Source organism: Rhinolophus hipposideros, assembly GCF_964194185.1.
Source record: "Rhinolophus hipposideros genome assembly, chromosome: X".
Classification (NCBI taxonomy): Eukaryota; Metazoa; Chordata; class Mammalia; order Chiroptera; family Rhinolophidae; genus Rhinolophus; species Rhinolophus hipposideros.
Window position 1 is genome coordinate 102,996,338 of NC_138046.1, and position 24,639 is coordinate 103,020,976.

The following is a 24,639-nucleotide window of genomic DNA, read 5'->3' on the forward strand; positions in this document are numbered from 1 at the left end:
CTGGACCCAGATGATCCAGGATTGAACACTGGATTGACCACTTACCTATTTGCTGTATGATCTCAGGCAAAATACTGAGCCTCGTGTTGTACCCATGTCATAGTAGTTACGTGAGGAGTTGGTACTTGATTCAGTGGCTGCCATGTAATAGGTGCTCAGTAATTATTAGCTAGTGATACTATCTCTCTTTTTATCCACAAATCCTGTTGATTCTTCTACATTTTAAACATATCCTGTCTTTTCCTTTCCCCTTGCTACATATTCATAACTTGGCCCTTTATTACTCTATCACCTGGCTCAATGTGATATTCTCTTGCTTGATGCCTCAGTCTGTTTTCTTACCACCCTTGCCCACATTTATTTTCCACAGAGTAGCCAAAGTGAGCTTTGGATGAAACAAATCTTGCCCTATGCCAAACCTTGAAATAGTTCATCACCTACAGATTAAAACAAAACCTTCCAGGTTCTTTATAATCTGGCCTCCAGCCACCTCACCAGCCTCATCTCCTGACCCTTCCCCCATAAATCTCAAACACTTCACTAACCAGTAATGTGGACATTAGGCATTCATGTTGGCTTCCTTGCTTTATATGTATAAGAGGGGCCAAAATATTTGTCATCAGCAAAAACTCGTATAATCAAACATTAATTCCCATGGAAATTAATGCCGAAACTTTATTGACTCTATTAACAGAAAATCAGCTCAATCATCAGGTAGATAATGGCAATAATACTTATATCCATTCATCATTACAAACAAATGAGAACAGTACACTGCCACATTATGAATTTTTTTTTCAAATCCTGAAACAACCAACAACATGGTAGCAGCTAGAAGAACCTGTGCCATTATGTCGGTGGGGGGAGGCTGTGCAAACTAACCAAATTCATCCATTCTAATGTGCACATTTTATTCCATTAACATCACTGAATTCAGGATGGTTTTACAATTTCTGCTGGCCTGGGCACATGTGGTTTAGAAGCAAATCCAAGAAACAGTAGTGGAGACCTCTTAAGAAATGTTACGTTGTCAACATTCTTGATATCACAGAGGATGATATTGTGTGGAAAAGGCCAGACATCTGTTACTCTGAAGGGAAACGTGATATGGGAGAGTCAGACTCTATGAGGACGTTTTAGGAACCCCTCACCAAGTTTTTCACTTATAATTTACTTTTTTTGCACATGCAAGAGGAATAGATGACAAAAATTTAAATAAATCTAAAAGAGCAGTTTCTTAGTAAAATAAAACTTCTAAGTGATCGTTTGGATTAATCAGCAGCACCCACCACTCTCCATGCCCCCCATCAAAGCCCAGTAGTACTTAGGATGGTATTATATGACCTGCAACTGAAGGTGTATTTAATTCGGTGAAATACTATCGTGTACATTGGTAAGTAAATTAGGCCATGTTTTGAGATCAGTATTGCGAAGAATGGGAAAGAGTCTTTTAAAATCGAAATGCATACAGAATTGAAAAGAATGACAGAAGAATTCATCCATGCAACTGTTATTTATTTAGCATCTATTCTGTGCCAGGCATCATTCCAGGAGTAAAGATTATAGCAGTAAATACTCATAAAAGAGACAGAAATCTTTGCCCCCAGGAACCTTAATTTTATGTGTACGAGATGGGTAATATACAAAATAACCAAATTATAGTATCTGTTAAATTTAAGAACTAAAGAGAAAGCTACAACAGAAAGAAAGGATAGACATTTGGGAGGAGAGAGGTCATTTTAAGTAAGATCATCAGGAAAGACCTGCAGGAGGTGAGGGAGATCGCCATGTTTGATATTAGATGGAAGGTCATTCTAGGCAGAAAAATCAACAAGTGTAAAGGCTCAGAAGTGGGGACACACCTAGTGAATTTGAGGAGCACAGCAAGGAAGCCAGGGGGTCTCAAGAAGGGATAAGAGAAATGGAGAGTAGCTGAAAATGTGGTCAGAGAGGAAAGGAGAGAGGGGGATTAACAGACTTTATAGATCAGTGCTCTTCAATAGAAAAATAACGTGAGCCAGATATGTAATTAAAATTTTTCTAGTTGCCACATTTACAAAAGTAGAAAGAGGTAAAATGAATATTTTTAACCCAATATATTAAAAGTATTATTTCAACCTGTACATTATATTAAAGGTATGGATATTTCACTTTTTTTATTTTAAATATAGTTTTATCTTCAGAGCAGTTTCAGGTTCAGAGCAAAAGTGAGAAGAAAGTTTAGAGATCATTTTTTGGTACTGTTTGGAATCTGGTGTGTATTGTACCCTTACAATGCATCTCAGTTCTACTTACGTCTTTTCAGGTTCTCAGTAGCCACAGGTGACAGTTCTTACCATGTTGGAAGGTACAGATCTAGAGCCTTGTAGAATGCAGGTAGTGACTGGCTTTTGCTGTGAATGAATTGGGAAGCAATAGAAGAGTTTTGAGTGCAACACTGACATACTGTAAATTGGGTTTTCACAGGATCCCATAATATGACTTGGGTTTTCATAGCATCAGCTGTGTGGAGAATAAATAGGGAAGAGAATATCTCCTCATGTGCCCCAGAACAGACTTTAGACAAGCTGTCATCAAAGATCAAAACTGACTATAGATGAGGATAAATCCAATAACCAGATCTGGTTTGGGGAATGAGTGTAATTATAGTTGTCAACATGCTGTGTTTGCACAGCCTGTGAATGAGACAGGCTCTGTCTTATTCCCAGACATGGAAATCTCTCCACACTTCAAGACCCAGGTGAACCATTATCTTCTCTGGGACGTCTCCTATGCCCTGCCTCAGAAATACCTTATCCGCCTATAATATCCCATCAGAGTCCTGGGTTTATATGCTTGTTTCCTCTCATGGACTGTGAGATCCTCAAAACAAGCTACATATCTATCTTTAATCCTAATACCCATTAGAGTTCCTGGAAGTTAGTAAACCCTCAACAAATATTTGTTAACTTGAAGCAAAAAAAAAAAAATTAATCCCAAAATGAAAACAACCCAAATGCCCACCAACAGAGATACATTTATATGTTTATCCAATTCAATACTGAACAGCCAGGAGAATAAACAAATTAATCTATACAAAACATGGATGATTATAAACCATATGTTGAATGAGAAAGACAAGTCACCAAAGAGTATATACTGTATGATTCCATATACATAATGTTTAATACAAGCAAAGTAATCAAAGTTGACAGGATATAGCTGTAAGGGACAAGGGGTAGGGGGCTCTGGACTTCTGATAATTTGGGGTGTACAAATACCTTCTGGTTATTCGGTGTGTCCACTTTTTAAAACTATATTGAGCTGTACAGTTCTATGTGCACTTTCTTATATGTGTATTATACTTCAACTAAAAGCTCACCTACAAGACATATATATGGCTCCCAAAAGACAACAAAACAAACAAAAAAAATATTTGTAATGTAAATTATTTCAAGTGCAGATCGTTTTGCTCAGCTGTATTACAATTCAATATGCAAGAATACATTTATGGTTAATTGAATAACATAGTATATGTGTTTCCATAATTAAAATCTTCCACTAGTACAACATGTTAAGTATTTTCAATCAGTTTTCCCCTTTCCTGAAAAAGGATTGTGAGTCGTAATTTAGAACACATTTTAACATGTAGTAATTTTGTGTTTTTAATCCCCTTGTCTTTACTTTTACCCTACAATTTTTCATAACGGTGCATTTTATTTTAAGCATTTTAAAACATGCCACTTCGTATTATATACTTGCTCTAGGGCAGTGGTTCTCAACCAGGGGCAGTCTTGCCCACCAAGGGAATATGGGGCAATGCCACAACATATTTTTGGTTGTCACAACCGGGGGAACGCTACTGGCATTCAGTGGGAACAGGCCGGGGGTACTGCTAAGCTTCTTACAATGCACAACACAACCCCTAAGCACTAAGAATGAGTCAAACCTAAACATCAGCCATGCTGAGGTTATGAAACACTGCTCTGGTTTAATAAAATAATGTTGGAATTTTCAAATTAGAATTTTTGTTCTTGACCAGGTTTAATCTCACATTTTAGAGATTTTGATATATTGAAATTGCTGTGCTCAACGTGAATGAATGTTCTTAAAAATTGTATTAACAGCTTTTAAATTGCTTCTATTCTTGAAAACTGTGTGCCGTGATCTTTTTGTTTGTTTGTTTTGTTTTGTTTTTTAAAAAATAGAACGTTTGAGACATGTGTTGTTTATAACAATTTTATTCTTGTTTCGCCAGGCTCGAAGAACAAAAGAATATCTTGTCAGAATTTCAAAGAGATTTAAATGAATTTGTTTTATGGTTGGAAGAAGTGGATAGCATTACTAGTATTCCACTTGAACCTGGAAATGAGCAGCAGCTAAAAGAAAAACTTGAACAAGTCAAGGTAATTTCATTTTCTAAAACCCCTCAGGACCCACTAGTATAAAGAGTATATGAATGTATTTTTTTAATTTATTTAATCATTGATTCCCAGTCCGTTAGGTTGTTGATAGTTCTTCACTAGTTTTTCTTACAACTTTATTTTGTCTCAACCCAGCATTTTCCAATATGTATATATTTTTAAAATACATGTATGTATACACACACCCATATATCTATATCTATATTTATATAGATATAGATAGATACACATATATATGTAAAATACATGGCAGTATTTTTACAACTAATTTGAAATTAGTTTTAGGCTTATTGGAGAAATCCACAGCTGCAAATTATTTTAAAAACTAGAGAGAATCTTTTTAGAAATGAATCTCATTTCTTAAGGAAGATCTTAATTGCTAAATCAATCCGACTACTGCAGCCTCTAATTAAAAGTATTCAGTTTGTCTGAAACAATATTTTGTTTTGGGGGGAGTGGGAGGAGGTCATAGTGTTGGTTCACAGTCCTATACCCGTTGAACAGACATCCATTTTATTCAAGTTGCTTTTCATGCCTTCCTACTGTCATGTCTGCTTATCACTGATTACCTCACCTGGCTGACTGACATGCTCTAATTGTACAGTTGGATTAACCTTCATGGTTTTAGTTTTAGGAAAGAAACACTTTGGGACCTGTTTTATTTTAAATCTTGAAAGGGAGGTGAAAGGGAGAAGGAAATTCGCATTTAATCATCTTCTATTATGTACTAAGTATTAGATGTATTTACATCTGCTATGTTATTTAATCTTCATATCAAACTTTTCAAAACGGTTGCTATTATCCTTATTTTACAAGGTCACACAATGAAAGGGAAATGGAATTGCCCCTCTATCAATGATTCAGTTGGTTTGCACATGCAAATTACACTCCAGTGTCAACCAGTTATTTCTCTGACATAAGAAATTTGTACCAGAACAGAAGATAAAGTATAAAACTAAAAATATTTCAGAACCATATCACTTCTCTCATATGTGGGATGTAAAACTGAAAGCAACAAAGGAACCAGACAAATGAAACAAAAACTCATAGACACAGACAACAGTTTAGTGGTCACCAGAGGGGAAGGGGGAAAGGGAGTGGTAGAAGAAGACAAAGGGGGTCAAATATATGGTGATGGAAAGAGAACTGACTCTGGGTGGTGAGCACACAACGTGATATATAGATGATGTATTACAGAATTGTGCACTTGGAACCTATGTAATTTTACTAACCATTGTCACCCCAATAAATTTAATTAAAAATATATTGCTTAATTCAGTAAGTAAATATTGACTACCTACTATATGTCAGATATTGCACTAGGTATTTGAGAATCAAAAATAAAAAGTTCATTTGAATATGATTATGTCATGGAAACAACTCAGTCTGTTCTTGAAAATTCATCTTTTTAAAAATGTGTTCAGTGTTATATATACCAATATAATTGATAACCCATTCAAGAGATATGTTTAGTGGCATTCACTTATTAATAAATATGAATTGATTTTTTTCCCTAGGCAATCTAGATCGGCAGTATCCAATAGAACTTTCTGCGATGATGGAAATGTTCTACATTATGTATTTCAGTAGCCATTTGCTGTATGTGCCTTTTGAGTACTTGAAAGGTAGCTAGTGTGACTGAGGAACTGAGTTTTTATTTTATTGAGCTTAATTTAAATTTAAATAGCCTCATGTGGCTAGTGGTACTGTATTGGACACTAAAACTGTAGATGATAGAAATAAATAAAAGACAGTTATTAAAAAACCATGGTGGTTTTATAGATCTTGGGAAAAGCATTTATAATGTGATGTTGAATGAGTAAGAGACATTCAAGCATGTGGAAAAGTCAAAATTAAGGGTTCTTGAATGAAACCATCCAAGTTTGAATCACAGCTCCATTGCTTGCTACATTTTTGTCCTTGAATCTGGTACTTAACCTCTCTGTTGGTATTTAACCTCTGTTTCAGTTTCCTTCTATATAAGATAAAGATAATAGGATCTACTAGATAGAATTATTATATATAAATGAACTGAGGTAATAGATGTGAAGAGCTTAGCACAGTGCCTGGTACCTGACATGTTCTCAATGTTAGTTATTTCTTAATATGATAATGCAATTTCTTATTCTGTGGTATGTTACAAGATGGAGGCTGAATACCAGAAAGGATGATGAATTTATCCAGACTGTTCAATTTCTGTTAGAGATGTGTTTTCACTCTCTTAACTCTGTTTTGGGTGTTGTTTTAAAGCTGATACCACATGACATCTTTCTCTTGAAAAAAAAAAAATCTCAGAGTGATGAGATGTCCCGGTCCTTTCTAGGGTAAGTTTATCTACTTGAGAGTGGGTGTTTCAGTCTATCAGCTCTGTGTTCTGTAGAAAACTGTTGGTATTTGAGGTACCGGTGGGCCTTCGGTCAAGTTGCTTCGTTTTGATAGGTTAATCAATAGAGGCATAGACAAGGCAGTTGGCATTGTGCTGTAATTCATTTTAAAAGTTGTTGCATTTGTCTGTTTCAGTTACTGGCAGAAGAGTTGCCCCTGCGCCAGGGAATTCTAAAACAATTAAATGAAACCGGGGGAACAGTGCTTGTAAGTGCTCCCATAAGCCCAGAAGAGCAAGATAAACTTGAAAATAAGCTCAAGCAGACAAATCTTCAGTGGATAAAGGTTAGACATTAACCATCTCCCCTGTCACATGTGTATATGTTATAAGTGTTTGTTTTCTCCCATGGGTGTTTTATTGGTGGGGGGCTTGTATGTGGATTTTTTTAAAGCTGATCATTTGCTTTAGCCAAATGATTTATTGTGGATAGAGACAATAGTGATGGTAGATGACGGTACATTAATGACCAAATGCCAAAAATATACACCACTATTCTTTTGCATGAATTATTCTAAAGAATTGGACTGGAAAAGGGGTGAAGAAATTAATTCAGTTTTCAGGTGTATGTTGGCAGTATTTAAGCAAGATGGAGGTGGTCCAGTTCAACAAGTATCATAAATCAAAATTGCTTAATGCATGCTAACCAAAAGGTTTTATTTATTTATTTATCTATTTATTTATTTACTTATTTATTTATTTACTTACTTAACGTGTGAGTTTTCGTCTTTCTACCACGGATACTTTTCAAATCTAATATTTAAAAGCGTTTATCAAAGTGTAATGCATACTTACACTTTAATACCGAGTGGCGCATATGAATTTATAATGAAAAGCGAAATCAATTAATCTATCATTTATCGGAAGACAATCCTTTTCCCACTGTATTGTTGTGGCAACTTTGTCAACAATCAAGTAAACATGTATGTATGAATCTGCTTCTGGATTCTCTACTCTCTTACATTTAATCATGTCTGTTCAACTACAGCCACACTGGCTTATTAACAATGATTTTTAGCAACTTTATTGAGATATAATTCAAATACGATACAATTTATCTATTTTAAAGTGTACAATTCAATGGTTTGGGTAGATTTGTTTTTTTAATTGTAAAATATATATAACATAAAATTTGTCCTTTTAATGATTTTTTAGTGTACAATTCAGGGTCATTTATTTCATTCACAGTGTGTAACCATCACCATCATCTACTTGATAATTTTTACATTACCCCAAACAGAAATTCTACCCCAAAGAGAAACCATTAAGCAATAACTCCCCATCCCCTACTTCCCAACCTCCTCACAAAGTCACTTCTAATCTACTTTCTGTCTCTATGAATTTACCTATTCCAGACATTACGTATAAGTGGACTCATCCTATATTTGTCCCTTTGTGTCTAGATTATTTGACTCAGCATAATATTCTCAAGGCTTACCCGTGTTGTAGCAGGTATCAGAACTTCATTCCTTTTTTATGATTGAATATTATTCCATTGTATGTATACAAACAATTGTTTTAGTTTTAAAAATTGTGATCTGGTAATGTAAACACTCCAACTTTGTTTTTCTTAGTCCAGATTACTTTTGCTATTTTTCGTTCTTCGGTTACCAAATAAATGTTAGAACTAACTTGTCAATGTTTACTAAAGCCTGCCAGGATACTGACTGGAATTCTGTTGAACTTGTAGATCACTTGACGTCTTTACAATATTGTCTCATCTAATCTATGACATTCATTCACATGTCCATTTATTTAGGTCTGCTTCAAGGCCTTTTTTTTAGTAATAGTATTCAGTTTTCAGTCCAGAGGACCTGGACATGTTCTATTAGGTTGAATCCAAGATTTTTGAAATTTTGATCCTATTAAAAATGAAATTCATTTTAAATTTTATTTTTGTTCCTGGTATATAAAAATACAATAGATTTTTGTGTAGTAAGCACATAACCAGTGCTTTTACTAAATTCTTTTATTAATATTAACAGTTTGTAGAATCATTTGCACTTGTTTTATGTGCACAGTTATGTCATCAAATAGAGGTGGTTTCTCTCTTTTCAGTCCTTATTTATGTATGTATGTATTTATTTATTTATTTACATAGACCAGGACCTCCAAAACATTTTTTTTAATTGGGGAATATTGGGAAACAGAGTGTTTCTCCAGGGCCCATCAGCTCCAAGTCATTGTCCTTCAATCTAGTTGTGGAGGGCGCAGCTCAGCTCCAAGTCCAGTTGCCGTTTTCAATCTTAGTTGCAGGGGGCGCAGCCCACCATCCCTTGGGGGGAATTGAACCGGCAACCTTGTTGTTAAGAGCTCGCGCTCTAACCAACTAAGCCATCTGGCCACCCTCAAAACAAATGTTTAATAGAAGTGGTCATAATGAGAAGCCTTGGCTCATTCTTGTCTTGGGAGTAATTTATCATTAAATATGATGTTGATTGTAGAACTTTTCATAGGTCCTCTTCATCAAATTAAGAAATTTCTCCGTATTCCCAGTTTATGGAGTTTTGATTGTGAATAGGTATTGAACATATTCAGGTGCTTTCTGTGCCTTTATTAACACGATTATATGATTTTTCTCCTTTGTCGGAATGTCATAAATTACAGTCTTTGGTTTTGGAACGTGAAACTACTCAGGGATAACTGAGGACCAATAAATCCTCTTGGTCATGATGTCTTGTACTTTTTATAGATTGCTGGATTGAATTTTCTAATATGTTGTTTAGGATTTTTATATTTTTGTTCATGACAGACAATGGTCTGTATTTTTTTTTTTGTAATATCCTTTCAAGTGTTGATGGCAGTGTTAGACTAGTCTTATAAAACAAGTGGAGAGGTACTCTCTTTTTCTTTTGGGGGATTAAGAAATTATTGAAGATTGGTATTATTTCTTCCTAAAATGCTTCAAAGAATTCAGTTGGAAAGCCATCAGGGCATGGAGTTATCTTTTGTGGGAAAGTTTTGATAATTGGTTCAATTTCTTAAACAGATGTAGGGAGTAGTTAGATTTTTCATCTTTTATGTGTCAGCTTTTATAAGTTGTGTATTTCAAGGAATTTGTCTATTTTCTTGTCATTTTCTCTTTTGGGGATGTAGACTTTCTTCATACAGATAGTAATACTGTATATATTTATATGTAAGAATGAGAAACTAGAAAGATGGGGAGCGCTAATTGCCTGGGCAGAAGCTTGTTGATTGGGATGTTTTACTCTATGTGCTAAGGCAGAGAGGTGACTCCCTTGCTGAAAGATACTATCAAATTCTAGAATGCACTGGTCTTTATTTTGAGGTATTGACACTACTAAGATTCTTTCTAGATGCTGAGTTTAATTTCTTTAGATAAGGACCACACATTTTTTGTTTTGATTTATGCTTATTTTTGCTTGTAAGTACTTGCTAAGGGAAGGCCATTCATTGTGGGGTAGTTTTGAGCTAGCGGCAAATTTTGAAGTACAAACACTCAGTACGCCAGTTTTAACCTGCTTCACAGTCCCAACCATCATAGCATCTTTCATCCAAGTACTCTCCAGGTTGTGCCAAGGTCATATCACCCTGTACCTAAAGCTACTTCTCCTTTACTTTATTTGTCCCCATATGTACTTTCCCCATATATGCTTTTGACCCTCCAAGGATGTTTTGAAACCTCTCTTTGATAACCCATTCAAGGGACATGTTGAGCAGCATTCACTTATTAATAAATATGCGTTGATTTTTATTTTTTACTTAGTCTCTAGATGAGCAGTATCCAATAGAACTTTCTGTGATGATAGAAATGTTCTTCATTATGTATTTCAGTAGCCATTTGTTGCATGTGCCTTTTGAGTACTTAAAAGGTAGTTCTCATCCACTTTTGACCAAAGTTCTGCCTTATTGAGCCTATTGATTACCTCTTAACTTTATCCTATCCAAAACAGAAGGTAGATTGTGATCCTTTAAACCAGTAGCAAAGCCACGCCAAGAAGATACTGCAGAACTATAATTTTCATGTAATATAAAATGTCTTCTTTCAAAAATGGCACAGTTGCCTCTAAAGAATTTCTTATTATTCATCAGCATCCAACAAAATTGGAAGGTATGAAGAAGTTACACTAAGAAAAGTTTCTCTGTGTAGATGATTTGCAACAAAAATAACAGAGACGTCATTTTGAATTGTGTCAGCTTATTTATTATATTTTTAAATTGATGATGCTAAAGTTCTTATAACAGATTATTTGCATGACTGTTCAAATATTTATGAACTGAAATAGGTACCTTTTTTGATATTAAAATTGAAACGTGTGTTTAAGTCTCTATAATTCAAGCAAGTAGATATTTGAAAAAAAAATCCCTTTTACTTTTACATATCAACACTTCCTTTCACTCATGGGAATAATCAGAGTGAAACATTTTAAGGTGTGTTTTTCCTACTGAAAAATGTAAAGTTTCTTCCTTTAATAATTTCAAAACAGCCATGTAAAGATACAGACACTTGCATATGGAGGGAATCTGTTTCCCTACTAATTAAATTTTGTAGCCACATAACAACACAAATAAAATCATTCCTCGTAGGAAGAGGGCAAGGAGGTGAGATGTCCCAAAATGTTCTGCAATATCTCAGTTCACCTTGGTGTTACAAAAGAGAACACAAAAATCATAATTGTAGGAAATGTGAGAGAACTGTCTAAAACACACAATAGCAGTTTTTTGAATAGTGAAACATGAGGCAAAGTTTTATCTGTTTTGCTACAGCATAGAAAGTAAACATTTTCTGGTAGAAAAATAAAACCAAAACTATGAATATCACCTTCTGTAGATTTATATTACTATATCACTCCTAATATGTGTGTCCTATTCCAAAATTATAATTCGAAAGCTATGGTTTTGCACCAATGTCTTGGAATATGGAATCTTATTCATTATTCATATTAAAAATTATTTAATCACCTCTTCTCAATCTCTATGCCACCCTATCCCTGCTGGTTTAAATTTAGGAATAGAAAACAAATGGTCAGAAATGGTCAGATTTAGATCAGTACACTAGTCAGAAATAAGTCAGGCACAAAAAATCAAGAACCATATAATTTCACTCATGTGGGATATAAAACTGAAAGCAATGAGCAAATATGACAAAGAAACAAAAATTCGTCGATACAGGCAACAGTTTAGTGGTTACCAGAGGGTAAGCGGGGAGGAGGGATAGTAAAAGAGGGTAAAGGGGATCAAATATATGGTGATGGAAGGAGAACTGACTCTGGGTGGTGAACACACAATGTAATATATAGATGATGTGTTACAGAACTGTACACTTGCAGCCCATATAATTTTATTAATGTCACCCAGTAAATTAAATTTAAAAAGATATTTTCCAATACAAAAAAAAATGTAAGGAAAGATAGATGGTCAAGGTGATCAAGAAATGGTCTTGATTGTCATTAACCCTCAAATACTGAGTCCTTAGAAGAAAGGAGAAATAATGGGGATCCCTTCTCTGTGTTCTCCAGCTTTCTCCTCCATTCAAAGGATAGAGTGGGTGGTATAATTGTAATTAGTAATACAAATATGCTAATTCCTTAATACATCGTGTCTACAAAAATGTTCTATCACGACCTCTGGTAGCCAGTGCCTTTCTCCATGGGTTATTCTAACACGCTGTATCCTACTTATTTACCCAACTTACCAATTACTTTGACACCTTTATGTTTCATTACTAAATAGAGAAAACAGTGATTAGGGATAATATAGCTGTTCCTTTAAGAGAGCGGTGGACCCTATAATGAGTTCATTGCAAAACTGTGTTAACTTGCTTTGGGTAGCCTCTCTTTATAGTAGAGATGAGAAATGTCGCTTCAAAGATGAATACAGGCCTTGGTTTAATTTATGGCTACCTCCAGATAAGGATCATGAATAATACCCTTATTTTTCTCCAACACATATGTTGACCTTCACAGTCTTTAACGATAATACTAATAAGATCCACACCATGGGAAATTTACTAAAGTTGGTCTCTGTGTGTTTTGTCTCTCTCAAAGTGTCTCACTCTGTGATCTTCATACACACGTCTGTGTTATTTTCCATATTTATCACTCTTTTTATTTCTTTGTATGTTCTCTGAACTGCATATGTGGGGGGGGGGATTCTCTCTTGCTTCCTACCTCTCCCCATCACTATCACTCTCTTTTCCTTCTCTGTGATGTGTGTCTTTGCCTATGAATTGACATCTTTCTATGTCTGTCATGAATCTACTTTTCTACATGCATATGTGTCAGGTATTTTTCTTTCCAGGGAGACACATTGTCTCCTACTCTCTCTCTTTCTCTGACTCTTTACCTTTTAATCCCTTTTTCATCTTTTCCTGTCCTTGTCACTTTGTGTCCCCATTCTCCATTCTTTTTTGCTCTTTTTGAACATTATGTTTATGTTATTTTTTCAGCTACCATTATTTAGAACTAAAATATATATTGTCAGTATTTATTTTTGAATCGTATACTTCCTGTACCTATTTGAAAAGATGGAATGTTTATTTTGTAGACTCAGGATTATTCAGATGAAAAGAGCCTAATGAAGCTAAATTACTTTCACAACTTCTAGATTAGAACACTGAGTCCTGGAAAGGTTATGTGACTTATTTGAGAACACATTGTCCTCTATTTAAATACAAAAGTTATTCTAAAATAAATAGTTTTTTGAACTTTTTAGTGAAGCTCCAGTGATTTTTCTGTAGGTAATATGCTTGAAATAAAGAAAAACATGGTTTCCTGTTTCATTCCATTGCTCTTTAAAGGTAAAATCTCAGATTATTTTTCATTATAAAACAAAACCAATGAGAGTTATTGCTTTGCTTTTTGCCCTTTTTGGAAAACTGGATACTATATTTTAAATTATTTTCCAGAACCTTTTATTATTTAAATGAAATTTTGTGATTGTGTAACACAGAAAAACATGTTTATGTTGTTTCAGAATTAGTTATATGTCTATTTTTGATGTTGAGTAACTTTACAGGTAGTATTTATTATACATTCCTATTAGTCATAACAAATATATATTCATTTTGTCAAATAATTTTTTGCATTACATTTTGTCATTTATTTGAAAATAGTAAATTACTGTTTTAGCTTGCTAATGCCTAGACAGTATAAAACAGTGCACGTACTGACTAAAACATTTTACGATTACAAGTAAGAAATTTTACTGGAAAGTGTATTTTAGTTAAGTGCATATTAATTAAAAAATCTAATCCAATTGACCTAGAAAATAATAGGTTTGAAAATATGTATGTAGCAAAGCTTTAATTTAGGAATAATTTTCGTAATACTGATAAAGTACAGGGATTGTTTTCAAACTAAATCACAAAATATATATTATCAAAGTAAAAATATAGTGAAACTCATAGGCCAGACCATTTGCTACAATATACAAATGACCGTATCTAACTTTCCAGAAATCTGGTTTATTTTGTATGACCCTCTAATCATCTTCTGAGTATTTGTCCAAGGACTAAAACACTTTAGATTTGTTCTTTTCCTTTGTGTCAGATATGTAAACATGTGCCATGTAATGCCAGCTATTATTAGTCATTACTATAAACATAGAGAGTAAAAAAAGGGAAAGTTAAATCCAGCTAAAGCTTGACTTTTCTAATTTTTGCCCCAAAATAGATATTTGCTCCAACAGATTCTTTTCCTATCAGAGAACATGATTAATAGGTTGTTCTAGTAGTGATCATTCAATCCTGCCCTCAAAGTGAATGACTTTTTTTTAACTAAAGAAAAGATTCTTTACAGGAAATGTAAGAAAGTGGTGTTTACTTATTTATTATTAAGGTATACAGCCTGATAATTCTTGGATATCCATCATCTTGGAAGTTTCTTTTACGTAGTTAATAATTGCATCATAGCATTTATTCATTCATTAAATCATTCATCCAACAAACACCTAATAGTGACCACTATGTGCCATATGCTGCTCTGAGCATGTCGTGATCAATTCCCACCTTTGCCTCATTAAAAGGGCATTCAGAAGTACATAGGGCTTGGCATTATACCTATTCACACCTCTAATTTATAGTTGCTCAATAGTTTGAGGCTGAGAATCGAGGGCAAGAGTAGTAATTAAAAGTTTCCAATGTAAGCATCCTTGACTTTGCCTCCTACAATTTCACATTGAGATGGGTATTATTACTACTAGCTTGTGCATCATCATTATATCCATCTCAATTTGCTCTGACAGTCCTGGTTTGCCTGTTACTCCATCCTCATTTTTAATAGCTCCCTCTTTCACTTTCATGAGCAGACCCCTTGAGAAGATTAAACATATATGTATATAAGCTCACCCCAATTATGAGAACCAACATCAAGCTCTTAGAGGTGGACCATAGGTATTATTATCATCACTGCTAATGTTCTTAGCACCAGTAGCAACACCCCTATTCCCTTGATCCTTCAGTGAAGGTGAGAAGTTTGGACAGGTTGCCATTACTACCAAATGAATCACTCTTTAATGACAGTAACTTTATAATGATATGTGGTTTTTAACTTTCCAAACTGTTGAAGTGTTAGGCAATGCCAAGAATGTGGATCAGATATTTTACAAACAAATAAAAAAGGAAAACAGGAGTTGTGAGGAGGCAATTTATTGTGGTGATTAATAGTGAGTTTTATGGATTATGGATTTCACCCATTATCAGCTGTGTGGTCTTTTACCTACCCTGTCCATACTTCAGTTATAACATCTGCAAGATTCAGGTAGTAATAGAACATACTTTACAGGTTGTGGTGAAAATTCAATGAGATTGTGCATGGGAAATGCAAAACACAGTATCTTGCACATTGTTATTGGTCAACATGTTAGCTTTAATCACAAAATTAGGGGTGAGGTCAAAACAGAAAAACACAAAGACTGAGCACAAAATTGTTTTTGAGTCAACTTTTTTTGTTGCTATTTTGTTGCTAAGAGCAGTTAACATGACATGTGCTCTCTTAACAAAATTTTAAGAGTGCAATACAGTTTTGTTAACTACAGGTACTATATTATATGGCAGATCTCCAGAAGTGTTTCATCTTGCATAACTGAAACTCTAAACCCAGTGAACAACTCCCATTTCCTCCCCCGCCCCCATCCTGGTCTCCACCATTCTGCTCTCTGTTCATATGATTTTGACTATTTTAGGGATAAGCGGCATTATGCAGTATTTGTCCTTTTGTGTCTGGCTGTCTTCACTCCACGAAATGTCCTCCAGGAACTTGCCTATGGCAGGATTTTCTTCTTTTGTAAGGCTGAATCATATTCACTGTTGTAATCAAATAGTTATAAATATGGCTTTTGGGGAGAAAGCGGAAAATGTGCCACCATTATGAGTCCAAGAGCTGCAAGAAAGAAGGCGAGTTACAGGCATCAAGACCAAAATGTCCTCAGTGGAAGGCATGGAGGGTTTTCAGCCAGTGCTCTTCCATTCCATTTCATTCCATGGATCCTATTATTCTCATTATCTATGACCAGTTAGCATTTGGGATAAAATGTGTTAAAAAACGGTGGATTTTTCAACTTGCATTGGCTTTGAAGTCCATGTTGTCCATTATTGTTTTCAAACACCAGCATTTTCATGTTTTAAGTCTGAGCATAATTGACGATGACCCTTTTAACCCTGAGCATCTTTGCCATCAGTCTACTCACCTGACTGTAACTCAGAACTCCAGAGTATAAATGAACCTCCACACTGCTTCCCCGCCCCCTTCCCCTACCTCCATTCTTGATGTCGGTTTCCCCCATTTTGGTGGAGTGATGAGAAACTATTTGTAGAAAGTTTCGTTGGAGCCAGATCATGTTCTATTAGAAAATTTTAAGCTCTTACTAGATAATTTCTTCAATGTTATTTTTAAAAATATGAGCAAACAAAAATCTAGCACGCCTTGTAAGATATTCTGTGCAACAACTCATTTCCACATCAAAACTTTACTCTTCATAAATACATATATATATACACACACATATATATCTATACATATATCTGTATATGTATTTCATATATATACATATATACAGATATATGTATACATGCACATACCTATCTGTATATGTGCATACATACATATACGGGGTGCCAAAAAAATGTATACAAGTGGACACTTTGGTCAACGTTGCTCAAGCAGTGGTGCTGATGTACTAATAGTGCTGAGCACCTCTTGTCATTGCAGAAGTCAAACGTGACTTGCATTCATCTTTTGTTATCGGTATATATTGAGTATTACAATTTTAATAGATTTTTCCTTTCTTAAAATGTGTATACATTTTTTGGCACCCTCTGTGTATACATATAGCTATACATCTATACTGTATATCCTGACAATGTACACTAAGTGTGAAAAATTGTCATTTATGCTGTGGACCAGACTGTATTAAAAAGGTAAACTAATTTCCAATTAAAAAAACGGATGTGACTATTCTTGGCAAACTTTCTTCCCTGTTCACAATGAATCTAAAATGAAGAAAAGTGTAAAGATGATTAAAAAGGAGAAAATTTTCATAACTCTGACCTTTAGTGTAACATTTTTGAAGTAAGTCGTTTATTAACGATGTTTGCCCTATAGCAAGGAATTTTAGAAAGGATAAGAAATGATGTAATAAAAAGAGGTTTTGCTAACATAAAGAGCTGTTCATTTTGTTTCTGCAGCTCCTTGGCTTTGGAATGACTAGATTATGTCGTATCCACCCTGAGACCAGAGGGGTCGCCTTTATTTGCAATAATTTAATAATCTTGAAATGGCATTAAATGGAGGCTTCCAGATACCAACTCCTTAACCTAAGGTTGAATATCAAATGAAGATTAAAGCTCTCTGTAAGAGCACAGATTGTAAATTCTAACCCAGCTTCATTTATTACATCGTGTGTAAAGCCAATATGTAATACAAAGATAAAATAACAGTGCTGTTTTCATAAAAGGTCAGAATCATACCCAAAATGAACTTTTCTGTCAAATCTTGATGCTTATACTGTAAAATCGGTGAGTTTATTTATGGACTTAAAAGAATTTAATACTAAATCCTGACTACTATATGCGTGTCATCTGAGCCCTAGTGCTTCAAATCTTAGCAAAGAAACACTGAATGCTGGGTTGGTTGATGTATTCCGTTTTTTGTTGTAGACCACCTGCCAGGGCTTATAACAGATCTGTAATGGGTTTCTTACCTTTTATTGTGTAGAAAATGGATTGATAGATTAGGCCTGGGGCCAGCGAACTGTGGAACCCTGGTTTGCGGGAAAGAGTTTATCACCCTTTGATGTTATTTCTGTCTCGTGTCAGCCAAGAAGGATGAGCTAGATTATTAGAGAGTAAGCTGGATGCCAAAATCAGCATTCCCCTCATTTATCCATCTTATAGTTCAGGGCAAGGCCCCTGTATGGGTTATGAAGGGACCGATAAGGGGCTGATTGACAAATTTTGTTTGGCTGCTTTTTAATTTGTTTACTGATATTAGCACTAATTACAAGACATCGAAGAGACCATTTTAGTGTTCGTTGCTAGAGAAAAAATCAATCTGTTTTGCTGTAGAAGTAAAAGTATTTAAACTGAGTGGAATGGTACAGTTACAATTTGTGAGCATTTTCAGTTATCACTGGGAAAAGTATAGTCCATCTTTGGCATGGTTGGCTAAGTGTGGAGGAAAAGAGACAGACCAAGAAATGGGCCAGAAACCAAAGTCATTGCAAGGATATTTTGAGAAATCTCTGTTCGTCCTAATAGTTGCAATCTATAGGTAACCTGTAACTGACGATTATACCTTAAACACAGTCTAAAAATAAATTGTTTATGAAGGTGACACATTCTGCCTGTTCATGATGTGGGTTATAGCAACAGTTTTGAAGAGGGCAATAATTCTTGGACTTAGACTTTTTAAAAAGAAACAAAGTCTGCCACCTGATCACAGTTGAAATGACTGTTGTGAAGATTGCTTTAGTTGTTTCTGTTACTGTTGTTACAAATCCTAGACAATTATAGTTATGTCCTTGAAACTGCTTTGTTGTTTTGTTTACACCAATGTGTACCTTTCTGCTGGAATCATCGATGATGCTGGGGAAGGGAGAGAGAAAAATGTGTTTTCAGGTGCACTCTAGGTACTCATTCATTGGTGACAGACAACTCCGAAAACAGGAAAATGACTAAGATTTTATAAGGTTGGAGAGTAGATGGAAACAGTTTGTAAGTACTAAAATAAGGGAGATGTTGACGTGAACAGCCTCAGTTGTTTATACTGACAATGCTGGAATGCAACATGATCAAATAATCACTTCTACTTTGAGTGAAGAATCCGTTGTCTTATGACTCGCTTCGTTCACATGTGGTTATTTCTGAATGTGACCTCAAATACTATACTGGTTTGTGTAATGACTGTCTCTGCTTCATCTTCCCACCCTCCATACCTCCTCTCAGTACTGGAAAAGATCGTCAAACTTGCATTTAATAACTTCGTCCCAGTGTAGGTTCACCACTCAGTAGCTCATAGCTATGGGCCACTTATTGATATCTTGTGGCCTCTCTTTCCTCATTTTCATAATGATGATGCATTAGGAAGCTTGTTTGCTCATCCCTCAGGGTTCGATGAGGAACTAAGGACCCACTATACACTATAATACTTTTGTTATGAGGAGTTAAACCATGGTTACTGTTACAAGGTAGGTATCATAATTTCTAACAGCAGTGGTAAAGAAGAAAGGGTCTGTGTGTTATCAGCAGCTTTTCTCAAACTTTAATGTACACATGAATCCCTTAGGGATTTTGTTGAAATGAGGTTTCTGATTCAGTGAGTCTTAGGTACAGTTTGAGGTTCTGCATTCCCAGTAGGCTTCTATGTAGATGATGCCAATGCCCCAGACCTTGGTCCATACTTTAATTAGTAAAGGATGGCTGTCAAGTATCTGTGTGTGAGTTGACCACAAGTCCCATTCGTTAGAATAATCCAGCAGTGTGTTTCGAGGTACTGGTTAACCTTTCTCCAAACACTTTAATCTCTTGGCATGTGTGGAGCACATTCTATCCAACCCCAGAAGATACATATTCAACTTTGACAGAACACATGCACACACTCAACTTATTTATACCTTGGAAACATAGCCCTGTTTGGGATTCATAATCCATATATGCCCTTCTCATATATCTTATGCTCTCACATCTATTCCAGTGCCTTTCCTTCCTATGTTATATATTGCAAGAGGCTGCATTCCGCCCACCTTATTCCCCAGGCTTCCTTGCCCACCAGTTTCTGGGTAGATTTAGCCAGTGGGAGGCACTGGTAGGAGACTGGTGAGCAGAGGGAGGGGATAAGTCAAAGCATTTTTTCCCCTCCTTCGGGCAATGGCTGATACACAGTATGTAGCCAATAATTACCAGCTACTATTAAACCTAATAATGATCCTCTAAAATCCCTTCTACAGTGGTTACCTCCTTTATGTTGCTGTGAATTTTTGTACAGGAGCCTTTGCAAAGCATTGAACCTGCCTTCAGTTACACATTCACAATCAGCATTTTTAAGATTTAGGACTCTGGTATTATTTAAGAACCCTGAACAAAGCCTTACTCCCATTTCTGGTCTTCCCCTAGATATCATTTATCGAGTGCTACAAAAGTGCGATGTAACAAACTACCTAAAACTTACTGACTTAAAATGATAGCCATTTATACGCATCATCTGTGAGTCAGCTAGGCTGTTCTGCTGACATAGCCAAAGCTCAGATGATTTTGCTAAGGCTCACTCAGGTAGTTTTCAGTCAGCTGATGGGTTGGCTGGAGGTTGACATGAATTCTGGAAGGCGTGATTCACTGAGGCCGCCATATAACAGCCCCCCACACACTCCTTGCTAGCTGTGTGGTCTCTGTGTCTCGGCTTCCTCATCCGATAACAGGGGGAAAATGACACAACAGAAATGGACTGAGATATAACACATGTAAGCTTAGAGCTGTGCCTAGTCCATAGTAAAACTCCTATAAATATTAGCTACTGTTAATTTTTTTTAGTATTATTCCTAGAGAGCTGAAAAAATAAAATAGTTTTCTAGACAGTAACAAAGCTATAAAACAATAACTCATTATAAGCTTCTACCTTCCCCTCAAGCCTTTCAGATGTGTCATTAGCGTGAATGTTAACTTTTGGTGAAACCACCAATACACTCTTTTGCAATGCCTGTCTGAGTCTGACAAGAGCCTCTACTAGTCAGAAAATCCCACGCAAGCAAGCTGTATACCTATTGGAGATGCTGAGGGTTCTGCAAGAGCCAAAGTTCCTTGGTAAAGTTTTCTTCTAGTCCATGCTTTTCAGACCCTGTGTAATACAACTCTGGATATCTTCCTGTATTTTCTCCCGCTGGTCATTTTCTCTCAAGCGACCATCCCAGTGAGATTGCCCCAGGTTCCTCCCATTTGTCTTGGGTTCTTCCTTGCCTAACTTACCCTTCCTGGTCCACCTGGACTGTCTACTTTCTTTGTCTCCCTGACCCCACAAATCTCCAAATCTGACTACTCCTTTCTACCCCCAGGAAGCCCAACAAGACCCATCTTGTCTTCCTGTTCCCCACAAGCCCTCAACAGTATTTCTCTTACTGTGTTCATTACTTTCTACCTCATATGTGTCAGGCAGTCAGTTTGTTTCATTTCTTTATTTCTTCATACATGCATACACAGTGTGTACTAGACAGTCAAGAAAGAAACGTAATCCTGTTTTTGCGTCTTCCCATTCCCTAAGAGAATTAAAGAGTCCTGGCTATGTTAGGTAATGAAATATAGCATTTGTTGATAGTTTACTATGTGTCAGGTACACAATAGTAAAATGACCTAAGGAAATGAAGGAAAATGACCTAAGATTGTCCAATATCAGTCTAGACCAAAACTGAATTTCTTGCTAATTTGGCACATACGAAAGGATCAAAAAAATCTTCACTATTAAATTCATTGATGGTTGTTGATGTAGTGGTGGTGATTTTTATAATGTGAGTAGAAAAATAATTTTTTCAACAAATCTGCATCCATATCTTTAGGAAAAGACAGAAATTCCATCCCAATTTATGTGCCTTTGAGAGGACACCCCTGGCACTAACCTGCCAGGCAAATGCCACCATCTGTGTGATTTCCTTCCATTTGCCAGTGTAGGCACAGCAGGTACTGTTAGGTTAACCTTTCCTTTCACCAGCATCTTCTTTAAATAGTAAGCACCCTGGCTGTTGTAAAGCTCTAATTCAAAAGTTCAAATTAAAAAATATCTCTGTTTCAGAGCATAATGATTGAACTATTTCTGTATCCCATTATTTTGCATTTTGGAATTACAAAATATGGCTAATAGGTATTAGAAAAACAACTGAGAAGTATTATTAACATTAACCAAGAGATTTTATGATATAAGAGTAAGATGATACAATTAATTGTATAATATTAAAGTAACATGAATTTTTATCTTCTGCGATACGTGATGGAGGATTAGTCGTAACTAATATACCCATAGGTAACTGATTCAGTGGATATATTGTTTAGTACTCTTAATGCTGCAAGTGACAGAAAAAACCTGTCTCTGAGTTAAATAATAAATATCATCAGCGTTCTGGTTCCATTTTTTTTTTTTAACAATACTCTGGATTCTGCCTTTCTATGTTGCTGTATCCATTTTTTCCGGCTCCTTTATGGCGGCAACAATTACCTGCAATAGTTTCAGGGCCCACTTTTGCAAAAGACCTTCTCCTTAGGGGCATTCTTTCCCAAAGCATCCAAGAAAGGTCTCCTGGAAACTTAGGTCACATGCTCATTCCTGAGCTAAATCAGACCCCACTTCTACATCCAGAAATGGTTAAATCTCAACCAAACTGCAACTGCAACATCACAAATGTAGGTAGGTAGGAAGTTCCCTAAAGGAAAAAATAAGGGAAGGAGGATGGGAGGGATGGATGAATTGAAAAAGGTAACCAACTAATAACCATAACATTGGTTTGGATGTAATTTTTTGACCAATTAATGGAACTGAGTAGTGATTATGACATTATAGCAATGCTTTCCAAATGTAGGCAGGTTGTAAAGATCATTTAAACAAAAGCACATTTTGCTATACTAGACACTGTCAGTACTGCCACGCACGTCCCTTCAGCACTTACCATTCTTATACATGCTGCCTGATTTCCAACTACCAGCACTTGTTTCTTTTCGCTTGGGTCATCTCTGCTTGTTCTTGGGGCGGGGCAGAGAGGTAGGGTACATAAGCCTCCTTTAAAGCAGCAGTTGGATAAATACCCCAGCCCCCTTGCCCTTCCGGTGAGATAACTCCAAGCTTTGCTTCCTTCATCTTCTCTGAAAGCTCCCATGCAATATTAAGCTTCAGGCGTCCACAGTGGTGATTTGCTGGATAACGCACCCTTTACTGGAGGTTTTCTTTATTTCACTTCTTCACACCTATTTGTATATCCTCAGATCACATCCCAAAATTACTGGAGTTCAAATTCGGACTACAGGGCCTACAGGTAACCCCCGTATAACATGATTGTTAGGTTCCTAAAAATGCCCTGTCATGCGAATCCGTGTTATGCAAAACAAAGAACTAGTACAAAAAGGGGGTTAGGTTCCAAAAGTTAAAAAAATACTTTTATATTTTTATAATTGAGATATATCTTTATTAAAGCAATTTTCACCAAAAGTGTAACCTATTAATATGTATTGAATAATGTTTTTTTTATCATCCCTACTAAGCCGAGGGTGTTTTCTTTTTGACAGGATATCTTCATCCTCTGAACTTAATACTCCATGAACAAAATGGATTTAAAATTCTAATAAATTTTAAAATTGTGCAGTCAAATAAGATACAACATCCACACTCAAATGAAAAATTTCAAATGAGATATGTTTTGCTCTTAAAAGCTCTTATTATGCTCCATGTTGTTTGGGGATTTCTCTAATTTTCAAACCATGTTAGAGTGAAACTGTATTCTTGGAGGCCGTTTTGTACCAGGGTTTTCCCCAATTCTCGAACCGTGTTATAGAAGTGCTGTGTTGTACGGGGGTTACCTGTACTTCCAGGGAGACTCAGATTAAGCCAAGTGCATTTTATATGCAAGTCCTTAGGAGGTTACCATGAATATCAGTTGAATCAGAATTCCATGTCATCGCTTTCCCACATTGTTATGTTAGGAGGAAAAGATGCTGATTCCTTCTTCACTGACTTTTTCTGTTTCTCTGTCTGTTACAATCTGAGTTCCCAAATAAAACACGGCCACATCCAGGGCAGGCAGTCGAATTCAGAGTAAATGCCCAATTTTAAAAGGTCTAAGTTTAAGATATGGACCTGAAATTGAAATTATAAACAAATGAACGTAAGGTAAAATGTGAGGTTGGGGTGCAGGAGGGAATTGCCTGATTTTCGGTGAGCAATGGAGCAGCTTCTTGAAGGAATTCCAATTAGTTGTGTGGGGAATAGACAATGAACATTACTCAAGGAGACCTCTGAGGAAGTTCACTGTAACATTTTCCTAAATTTGAATAAGAATGGTTACTCAGTATAATCATGATGTCAAAGTAATGATAGAAGAGATGTGTTCTTTAAAGACAATTTGAAATGAAATGTAGTACATACTCCTACTTAGTTATCAAGGGCTGTGTCATTCCTGGCAATATAAGAGAATTCTACTCCACTTTCAAAACCTTCCGGACATCCAAAATTTCTCAATATCTGTCTTAAATGGAAGTGTAGTACAATTTAATGAAAAAAAGGAATCAGAAAAAAATAACTTTTTCAGAAAATGTATTAAGAACCACCTATAAGACCTCATATATGTAAGTCTTGGTTGGTGTTTTATAGAATGGAGTTCAGACTATAAAAAAAATCAGTTTAGTTTCAGAAAGTTAAGATCTTGCAT

At 35.7% G+C, this 24,639-nt stretch overlaps 1 protein-coding gene across 1 annotated transcript in view; it reads left to right on the forward strand.

Moving 5' to 3' along the window:
- Positions 1-24,639, forward strand: part of DMD (dystrophin) — a 2,022,175-nt gene that overhangs the window by 1,216,653 nt on the left and 780,883 nt on the right. The window contains exons 46-47 of the mRNA XM_081043053.1: positions 4,238-4,385; positions 6,924-7,073. Of these exons, the coding sequence (XP_080899179.1) occupies positions 4,238-4,385; positions 6,924-7,073 (298 nt within the window). The remainder of the gene's footprint in view (positions 1-4,237; positions 4,386-6,923; positions 7,074-24,639) is intronic.